Source organism: Ursus maritimus, unplaced genomic scaffold (genome assembly GCF_017311325.1).
Source record: "Ursus maritimus isolate PB19 unplaced genomic scaffold, ASM1731132v1 scaffold_10, whole genome shotgun sequence".
NCBI lineage: Eukaryota > Metazoa > Chordata > Mammalia > Carnivora > Ursidae > Ursus > Ursus maritimus.
Window position 1 is genome coordinate 22282509 of NW_024423344.1, and position 10978 is coordinate 22293486.

General features: G+C 42.8%; 1 protein-coding gene across 9 annotated transcripts in view; it reads left to right on the forward strand.

The window, feature by feature from the left end:
* Positions 1–10978, forward strand: part of RCBTB1 (RCC1 and BTB domain containing protein 1) — a 75506-nt gene that overhangs the window by 21479 nt on the left and 43049 nt on the right. For all 9 annotated transcript variants that reach the window (XR_005832614.1, XR_005832615.1, XR_005832616.1 and 6 more), the window contains 2 exons: positions 4607–4773; positions 8020–8178. Coding sequence is in view for 6 of the 9 variants with exons in the window: in XM_040622721.1 (XP_040478655.1) it covers positions 4607–4773; positions 8020–8178 (326 nt within the window). In the remaining 3 variants the exon portion in view is untranslated. The remainder of the gene's footprint in view (positions 1–4606; positions 4774–8019; positions 8179–10978) is intronic.

The following is a 10978-nucleotide window of genomic DNA, read 5'->3' on the forward strand; positions in this document are numbered from 1 at the left end:
CCCTGCTCCACGTGCGCCCTCCCGAAGCTGTGCGCTTGGTCGAGGAGGCCCATGTTCCCCGATAGAGGAAGTCAGGGGTATTCGAGTAGCTACGCTCCCCTGCTAGAGCCTCCAGACAAGCTCTCAGAGTCCATTTGTAGGAGAATGTAGGGTAGTCAGCTTCCAAGACTCTAGACACATCCAGATAAGGCGCTACATGTGGCAGTCTGCCTTTCCTCAAAAAAGAAAAAGAAGAAGAAAATCTAGTCCCATCTGGTGACTGCTCTGAAGATCAGTATTCATTTAGTATTATTACTTTACATACAGACCTAGGGCTTGTGGATTTCTTTTTTTGTTTTCTGAAGCAAACGACTAATTAAGTTACTTATAAAATTAGCTGTTTCTGACCACTTCTCCAACTCCGTGTGCAGTCTCTGAAGGCTGAGTTTCCTTGAAGGTCAGAACTTAATAGGATGCTTCTTTGCCTCCCTCTGTGCTCTCCCTTTCCTGGGCCTTTCCCACTCCCCACTCTCCCTTCTATCCTGGTTGGTTTCACTGTCTCATCCTTTGGTAATTTTGCTCATCTCTTGACCCTCACATGATTCTGAAGCTTGATCCTTGGTCAGTCAGAGACTGTGTGGCAAGAGCAAGGCTGGGAAAGTCGATGCCGGTACCCCGTTGGATGGGGTTGCTTTGAAAGCTTCCTGGGGAGTTGGGACTAAGAGCCATCTCAGGAAGCTTACTTTTCCTATGCTTTATCAAGTATAAAAAGGGAAGAAATAGGTATATATACTATTTTAAGAACGTAAAATGATGTGATAATAGTAAGATGAGAATAATTATGTAATGGCAGTAAAGTAATCACGAGAAGGTGATTGCCAAGGGGCCCCTGGCTGGCTCAGTCATTAAGCGTCTGCCTTTGATTCAGGTCAGGATCCCAGGGTCCTGGGATTGAGTCCTGCATCGGGCTCCCTGCTCAGCGGGAAGCCTGCTTCTCCCTCTCCCACTCCCCCTGCTTGTGTTCCCTCTCTCGCTGTGTCTTTCTCTGTCAAATAAAAATAAAACATTAAAAAAAAAAAAAGTGATTGCCAAGGGCAAGGCTGGAGACAACCAATGGCTCAGAACAGGCAGCTGGCAGCAGTCCCAGCGACTGGAGAAAAGGTCCTTAATCCTGAGGGGCATCTGGGGGACACAGCAAGGCACAGCGTTCATTCATTCTCTTCCATGCACTGCTCAGATCCATGTCTTCTGATATGCTCTGGGAATAGCTCTCCCAGGATTTTGGAGGGCCTCTTTTCCTAGGGAAGACTTCTGTGAAGACCGTTAGTGGGATGAATTACTGCCTGTCTGCTGCAGCTAGTCTCATGGCCACAACTGCTACTCAGCGCTCCTTCTAGATTCCGTTCATATTTGGTTGGCATTTGGCTCAGGGGGCTAACCTGATGGTGTGGCACAGACTCTCATTCTTGAGGGATATAAGCCCCTAACCGTGCTGTACTCTGGCCACGGCTACTGTGCGTTCCAGTTTACCGTCCCTGTTGGGCAAGTGTGCACCCAAAGCACTAAATTTTACCTCCTTGCCAAGCATATTCCTCTCTTGCCCCCATTATATACTAGCAGCCCTTCCTCTTCCTGCTGACTGGGTCCATTGCCCCTGCCAGGAGGGTGACTCCTCTTTTTTCCTGTTGGTCCTTTGACTAGAGGAACACAGAGTGCCTTTTGCAGCCACAACTTAAAGTTCAGTGGAATTCTTGCCATGTCCCCTAGTGGAAGTGTTTCTGCTTAGGGAACCAGGACTTCTAAACCTACAGAACCTATAATTTCAGGGACAGGAAGCACAGATTCCCCAAGTCGGTCACTGGGAGTCGTGGTCAGTAGGGTCACGCATATAATCCAGTCTGGTTCCTGGACCCATGTGTTCTACCTGTTAGGGAAACAGCACCATTTAGCGGTCATTGATTTAGAAGCTGTCCCTTGGAGCTTAGCATCCCATCCTCACGTGGACTCATCTCCAGGCTGATGCGTCAGCTGCACCTTCAGCTGGCTTGTCTTCGCTGTGTCTAACTGACATCTTCTGCCTGTTGCAGTAGGTGAGATGGGACCAGGAGCCCCATGGTCATGGGAGCATTGCTGCACCTCGTTTGCTAGAAAGTGGTGCCTTGATCTGATTAGATATTTTGTGGAATCAAATACTCTGTGGATTAAATACTCTGTAAGCCCTCATGTAGTTGTGTTAGCTGAGGTCCTCTGGGCAGGAAACTTGTACCCCGATTGTATGTTGATTTCTGTTAGTATGAATGGCTGCTTCTTCCAGGGTGGAAAGGGTCCGTTGGAGTCAGCTTGGTAATAGTCAGGTATTACCGGGGCGCCTGGGTGGCACAGCGGTTAAGCGTCTGCCTTCGGCTCAGGGCGTGATCCCGGCGTTCCAGGATCGAGCCCCACATCAGGCTCCTCCGCTATGAGCCTGTTTCTTCCTCTCCCACTCCCCTGCTTGTGTTCCCTCTCTCGCTGGCTGTCTCTTTCTCTGTCAAATAAATAAATAAAATCTTAAAAAAAAAAAGTCAGCTATTACCAAATAGCTAGTCGGCGTGTTTAAAAGGGTGATGTTGTATCAGGGACTCTGCATTAGTCTTTGTTCCTGACACAGCGGGCTTCCGGCAGTGGTGGCGATGGTAGTAGCTAGGCGGTAGCCTTGGTGAGTAGGAGTCCCCATCTTCTGAATTTCTATTTTTCTTCTTAAGAGTGAGGGTGAGCATCTTTTCATATGCTTAAGAGTCATTTACATTTCTTTCATTGTGAACCACCAGTTCATATTTCTAGAGGGTTCTGGTCTTTTTCTTCTATATTTTTAGAAGCTCTTTTTATATCAGAGATATTCTCTCTTAGTAATATAAATTACAAGTATTTTTTCCTAATATTTAATTTTTGTCTTTGCCCATGGTGTTTTTTTCCATGTGAAGTTTTAAAAAAACATATAAGTAGATTTATCACTCTTTTTATTGCTTCTGGATTTTGAGTCATAGGAAAGTTTTCCCTATTCCCAGGTTATTCAGGAATTCACTAATTCTTTCCTTCTAATTCGTGTTTTATTTTGCACATTTAAATTTTTGATTCATTAGAAAATTATGGTGTGAGGAATGAATCTAATTTTTCAATGACAAATTATCTCAACCCAACTTGTAAAAAAGTCCTTTCTTCTCCAAATAACATAGCTTTTAATTCTGTGTGCAACTGGTTTATTTCTAGACCTTCAGTTCCATTCCACTGGTTTGTCTGTCTGTTCATTTCCTAGCATTAACTTTAGTTTTAGAAACTTTTTATAGGTTTTAGTAACTGGTGGAGCTCGCTGTCCTTTTGCTTCCTTTCTTAGAGGTTTTCTATTTATTCTCGTGATCTTCCCAATGAACTTTCTAATCAGTTTGGCTCCAGAGAGTAACTTACATCATTTTATTGCTATTATTTCAGATTTATAAATTCACATAGGAAAAACTATCACCTTTATGATACTGAGTTTTACTCTCCAAGAACAAGGGGTGTATTTTTATCATTCAAGTCTATTTTTCTGTCTCTCAGGAATGAAAACATGTGAAAGTTTGGACATTTCTGTTATCTGATATAACTTTCACATATATCATGGATCTTTTTTTAGGTGTTAACATTTTTTCAATCTATAGACTCATCCTTTTTGGTATGAAATTTTCCATTTATGGTTTCTGTCATCATTTCTGTAATAAGGAAGACCTCTAGTGAGAAACACAAGATTAGACTCTAGATTAGATAATCAGAGACCTACTTAGCTATGAGTCCCTTTTCCCTGGTTGCTTAAGGACCATTTGAGCAAGTTAGCAGCCTGACAGTAACACTTGGATTTCTGCCCTTGCCCTTGCTCTTGGATATCATTGTTTCCAGGTCTAGATTGTCTTTAATAGGTCAGGATGTTTTATGACCGTGGGAAAGACATGAGAAGAGTGTATAACATGGAGATCTCTGCTCTTGACACTTAGGCATGCTGTAGGAGGAAATGCACAAAACGGTGGTACTTCTAGAGAGGAAAACAGAGAAGTTACCTCAGAATCCCAAAAAGATAAAGTCATTAGAGAAACATTGAGCTGGATATTATGCCAGTAATAGTCTGCTTGAGGGAAGCTCTTGGATTTGTGTGTGTAATATATATACAAAAAGTATGCCTCTTTCCTCTGTACTTTGTGAGAGAGTCTCACACACACACCTCAGTGGTTCCCTGAGACTTGGTGTTTGGTAAAATAGTGCTGAGCTTTCTTACGTCTTTTGCCTTTTGCTTGGTACCTGCCACAGGAACTACTGAGATGAATCAGTGTGTTCAGACAGTCTGATTTTTGTATATACAAACTGACTTTTGACCATAAAGCTGATCTTCTTTCCATGATAGTGTCAAGTCCTTTCTTGAATGATTTTACATTTGTCTATCTTGTTTCCTCATCTGTCCCTCTTTCCCTTACCCTTCATCAGTGGTTACTTTATAGAGAGGAGAAGACAGTGTGGAAGAAATGAAGGTTGGAGAATAAGTTGTGCAAAGTCTGGGGAAGAAAGTACAGGGGTTACCGTTCCTTCTTGGAGTTGATTCTTTGTGTGTGGCCATCTTGTATAGATGGAGTTGTTTATGCCTGGGGCCACAATGGATACAGCCAGCTTGGGAATGGGACGACCAACCAAGGCATTGCTCCCATCCAAGTCTGTACCAATCTCTTGATCAAGCAAGTGGTTGAAGTAGCTTGTGGCTCACATCATTCAATGGCTCTGGCAGCTGATGGAGAGGTAAGTGCCCTGCTTTTATTCTTTACTTTTAAATTGTGATAAAATACACATAATATAAAATTGCCGTTCTAGTCATTTTTAAGAAGTGTGGAAGCCAGACCTCAGGATGTGTGAGAACCACTTCCTGCAACCGTTTTGTCATGTGCCTAGACTGATGCCATGGTCTCTTTAACCACTTAATATGGTTAGGATGGCAAATTTGATATGTATAAAATATGTGCATATATTTTTATATCCATGTGAGCTAATGAATGTCAGTTCAGTGACATTAAGTGTATTCACATTGTTATGCAGCCATCATCACCATCCATCCACAGAACGCTCTTTATCTTACAAAGCTGAAACTGTATCTCCCAAACAATAACTCTCTATCTCCCTTCCAGCCCCTGGCAACCACCATTCTGTCTCCACGAGTGTGACTACTCTAGATAGCTCGTATGAGTGGAATCGTGCAGTGTTCGTCCTGTTATGACTGCCTTATTTCACGGAGCGTAATGTTGTCAAGGTTCATCCGTGTTGGAGCACGTGTTAGAATTTCTCTCCTTCTTAAGGCCGAATAGCATTCCATTGTGTATATGCCGGGGTTTGTTTATCCGTGTCTCCACTGATGGATATTGGGGTTGTTCGCACATTTGGCTATTGTGAAAGTGCCTTTGAAAAAAATAATGACCATATGTACATCTGGGATAGTGTAAACATAGTAGCCCTCTGTGCACAACTAAAAACATGTGGCGACACGCTTTTTTTCTAACATAACCTGTTTGATCAAGGACCACTCTTTTGATGACAGTGAACTTCAGCCTTAAGGTACTTGAGTCTCCTGCTCTTTGCTGAGACTACAAATCGATGTGTATGACTGTGTTCTGTACTTTAGTTTTTTTTTTTTTTTTTTTTTTTTTTTAACTACCCCATCCATTAAGGTCTGTTTCATTTGTTGGTAAATGTAATGATGTCATAGAAAATAACTTTACCGACATTCCAGTAGGTTCTGTACCGCTTGTTCACCCCCGTGTTCCATGCTTGTCTTAAAAGGTTGCTCATCATATTGATTCTGTGTTCTAATCTTTTGTCTCATTTTCTCTTCATCTCTATATCCTTAGGTTAGACCTTGCTGTCTGCCTGGGCTATTGCCATGGTCTCTTTTATTCCATTCCTTTTTAACTGGGCTATCTACCTGTTAAGTATTACCTTTCTGTCCCCTCTGATATTTTTAAAAATATTTATTTATTTTAGCGCATGAGTGAGAGGGGCAGAGGTAGGAGAGAGCATCTCAAGCAGACTCCACACCGAGCGAGGAGCCCGATGTGGGGCTCAGTCTCATGACCCCGAGGTCACGACCCAAGCTGAAACCAAGGGTCGGATGCTCAACTGCACCACCCAGGCGCTCCTACTCTCTGCGATTTCTAAAACACAGATCATACTATTCTCCTGTTTAAAATCCCTCGGTGCTGTTAACAGCGATTTTATTATGCGGGGCAGGTTATGGGTGCAGATGGGTGCAGAAACCAGAGAAGCTGAGGGAGATCAAGTTTTCGTGGCTGGGATGTGCTGGAGCTAGGCCTAGCACCCAGGTCTTATGCCCCGAATCCACGGTTTGCTAGTCTGCTTTTGATTATCGGAACCCCAGTTCTCATTTTTGAATAAAAGGCAGCTGCACTGCAAGGGAGCTTGGGATACTTGAGAAGTGCCAGAAGAATGATTGTTAAAATTAGAATTCCCTAATTTGCACAGCTTCGATTCTTGGTTTACTTTAACTGTAAGCATATGCTACTTTGGATAATTATGTTAAATATTTGCATTATTATACTAGATATTCCTGTGAACCGACTGTCAGGAGGTGTGGCAGGTCATGTCTTCCGTAGCTGTGACACGAACCTGTAGTGCGCCTCCTTCAAGGCGCCAGCCGTGGGTGTTGCTCCTGTGGCCTTGGGCAGCATCAGACACGCGAGCTGAGATAGGAAGTGCTGACAGAGGAAGGAACTGTGGAAGCCAGACCTCAGGATGTGGGAGGACCACCGCCTGTGGGCAAATGAAAGGGGTGGGGGTCCTTAGAAATGCTCCTGGTGTTGGAGGAAGCTCTTTCCTGGCTGCCAGCATCCACCCTCCGCTAATTCTTCTCTCTGGTCACACTCTTTTTTTTTTTTTTTTAAGATTTTATTTATTTATTCGACAGAGATAGAGACAGCCAGCGAGAGAAGGAACACACGCAGGGGGAGTGGGAGAGGAAGAAGCAGGCTCATAGCAGAGGAGCCTGATGTGGGGCTCGATCCCATAACGCCGGGATCACGCCCTGAGCCGAAGGCAGACGCTTAACCACTGTGCCACCCAGGCACCCCTCTGGTCACACTCTTATTTGATAGGCCTACTTGATAATTAACTTGAAGTGATTTTTTTCTTTTGTTTTTCATCTTTGTTACTAGATTTTAACTAGCTTAGAGATTTATTTGTGTCTCTTTAGAAATCTGGTTTTCACATTATGGCAAATTACAGGCCAAAAGTGCACGGGAGGCATTTGAAGAGGGGAGCTCCTTGGAGCTGACAGACAGCAAATGAGAACTCATAGAAAACAGTGCCAAGAATAGCCTGACCACTTGGTGTCATTTCCGTAGGGACAGACACCTCTTTGGTACTTGTGAGCCTTACTGTGTTATGACCTGTAACTGTGATTGATAATTATAATCATGATGATTGTGAGTCATCAGGAAAGGTTATGTAATACTGGGTACTGGCGATCAGTGAGACAGGGAGAAGCATTGTATGGCTTTGAAAGCTTTCCATGAAGGGAAAAAAAGAGAGTATCTGTGCCCAAAGAGTTAAGCAGATTTTTCCTATCCCTGCTACTTGTGTGGTAAATGCCTTATTCCCTATTGATGCGAGACTGAAAAATCACATACGGCTGTCAAACAGAGAAGCAGCAGAGTGTAGTGGTTAAGAGCACAGCTACGCTTCTTGGGCTCACGTTCGATGTGTACTGCTTACTGGTGTGGAACCTCAGGTGAGCCTCCTAACCTGTTTTCCATTTCCATATATAAAATGCAGGTGATAATAGCATCTGCCCAGGGTCAGCGTACAGGATTACTCTGAAAATTAAAGAAGTTAGTGCCTGGAAAGCATGTAGAGCCATGTAGCACACTGTAAATATTCAATAAGTGAATTTATGTTTATTTTATGATTATTGCTGTGTGTTAGAGCTAGAATTTTCACCCTGTTACTAGTAATTCGTTCTTTTTCCCTTGTCTTGTGTAGGTATTTGCTTGGGGCTATAACAACTGTGGCCAAGTGGGGTCAGGATCTACAACAAATCAACCAACTCCTCGAAAAGTCACAAACTGTTTACATATCAAGAGGGTAGTTGGCATTGCTTGTGGTCAGACCTCGTCCATGGCTGTTCTGGACAACGGGGAGGTGAGCTGTTCCTGCACTCTGCCCCCGTCCTCATCTCCTCTCTCGGTGAAATACTGCGTTCCTCACGAGGAGCCTGTATGAGATCATGGAAGGAAAGGTGCTTTGTTTTGATGGTTTCGTTGATAGTTAACTGGTTACTGATTGAGGAGTATCCAGACGGTGTTTGCTCCTCAGTGTGAATTTTTAAATTCCAAGATTTATCTGCAAGTAAGGATACTAATATGTCTAAATTTTATTTTTTTGTGAGACCCAAATAGTCTAATGTCCACATTCATTAATGTAATGAAGAATCTGATACTATCTCGCTCATCCAATGAAAGAATCAAGAGTGCACTCTTTAAAGTCGGCTGTTTGTAAGCAGTGACCGACTCCAGTACACCTGCATCTTACAGAAGCAGAATTTTTTGTCCTAATTGTTATTGGCTACTTTTAAAAAGTCAACTTTCAGTGACCTTTCACCACGGTTACCTTTGAGCTGATGACTGTTTCCATACATTTATTCTGGTTGTAACTTCTACTTAAATAGACCCGTTACCAATCTATAAATGTCTTAGTTGAGAAAAATTATGCGAAAATATGTCTTTGAAGTGATTTTTTTTAAAGATTTTATTCATTTGAGAGAGAGAGCGAGAGAGTGAGATCCTGTGAGAGCACAAGCGGGGGAGGGGCAGAAGGAGAGGGTGAAGCAGACTCCCCTGCTGAGCAGGAAGCCCCATGTGGGGCTCGATCCCAGGACCCTGAGATCATGACCTGAGCCGAAGGCAGACGTTTAACTGACTGAGCCACCCAGGCACCCCACAAAGATAAGTCTTTGGATACAGATGTGTGGGTTATGCATTGTGGTGCTAGAGTGCTTTAGAGTTTTCTGAATACTCACCTATGTTAACTTATTTTTTTTTAATTATTTTTATTGAGGCATAATTGGCGTACACTTTGTTTCAGGTGTACAACGTAATGATTCAATATTTGTATATAAAGATCACCATGGTAAATCTAGTTAATATCTGTCACCACATAGTTCTTGTTTTGTGATGAGAACTAAGATTATTCTCTCAGCAGCTTTCAGATGTGCAGTACAGTATAATTAACTGTAGTCACCATGCTGTACGTTACATCCCCATGACTTACTTATTTTATAACTGGAAGTTTGTACCTTTTGGCCCCCCCTTTACCCATTTTGCCCATGCTCTCCAGCCCCCGCCTCTGGAAACCACCAGTCTGTTCTCTGTATATATGAGCTTTTTGTTTGTTCGTTTTTGTTGTTTTTTTAATTGAAGTAGTCGACGCACAGTTTTACAGTAGTTTCAGGTGTACAGCATAGCGATTTGATGAGTCTGTTCCTCACGCCATGTTCACCAGAAGTGTTAACTTACTTTTGAATCAATCCTGATGTCATCTTGGATGATTTCAGAATTTCTTGGGATACTCACTGGACATCCTCCACCTCAGTATTCTTTTATTTTTAAGCATAAATTTAAAAATTATTATTATGTGGTTATTTTCACAAACAAAAGGAAATAAAACACATAAAAGGTGAGTACCTTTTCTTCAGTCTTGTTAATAGTTTGATGTATATCCCTTTGGAGTTTTCTCTGTAAACAATTCTGTATGGGTGAATATAATTATCTTTTATAAAAAATGGGAATATTATAGATACTGCTTTTCTCTGCTATTCTGCAACTTTCCTGCCAACAACAAAAATGTTTAGCTGAATCTATTATCAGACCATTTATAGCTGCTTTCCATTATAATGGCTGCTTCCTTCTCCGTTTTGGATGACCCACACCCAGAACTCTACTAATGGAAATTTCAAATATTTCTAAATTGTTGCTGTTATAAACATTGTAGCGCTGACTTTCTGTGTTACTGTGTATCTCTGTACACTTCTGTAAGTATTCTGTAGAAAAAGTTCACAGGAATAAGATTTCTGGGTAAGAGGGTATGCCATTAAAATTTTTGATAGCTGTAGCCAAATTTCTCTGCAGAAAGTCGAACCGTTGCACTCATAAGATGGAAAGTGCTTTTAACCATCTTTTGCTAGTACCCTAAATTCTCTGTCCCCCTTCCCTGTCTGTCACATTGCCCTGAAAAGCCCCAGCCATCTGTTTGCCCTGCATTTCCATGGTGCCACCAGACATTTTAGGTTTCTCATTTGACCAGACCTTTAGTCTGTTCCTAGTCAGTGCTTTCTCCTGTGTCCCACACTTGCCATTCTAAACTTTTACCACTGCTGGCAAACCTCTGTCCAGCTCTGCTACTTTCAGCTGATGCCTCCCCTCTCCAGAGAGCGAAGGGGTCACCACATTCTCTTACGTCCTTTTCTTAACCTCTTTCCTGTCCGTTCCTTCTCTCTGGTCCCACTGTCGTCCTTAGTTTAGACCCTCAGCAGAGCTCATCTGTGGGCTGACGAGAGTCACACGTATCTCCTGAATGGCCGTCCCGCCTCTAGTCTCACATAGTCCAGTCCCCTTTATGTGCAGCCAGCACGGTCTTTCCAAGATGTGTGAAATATTTTGGTGGAAGACCCATAGATGCATTCTGCTTTCTCTAGTATGTGTTTTGGCCCTTCGTCCCCTTGGCCTTTGCTTTTCCTTCTAGTCTCTCACCCTGCTGCTGTGCTGGACGCGTCCTGCCAGGCCCGCCCACTTGTTTTCAGAACCTGCCTCCAGCACATTCTGTGCCCTCTCCCTGGAATACCTTCACTACCATTTTTCTCTGCTCAAATCTGCTTTCCGAAAGTCTTTCCTAAACTTTTTCTATACCTAAGTCCTTTCTCTGCTCTTCCTTTTTTTTTTTTTTT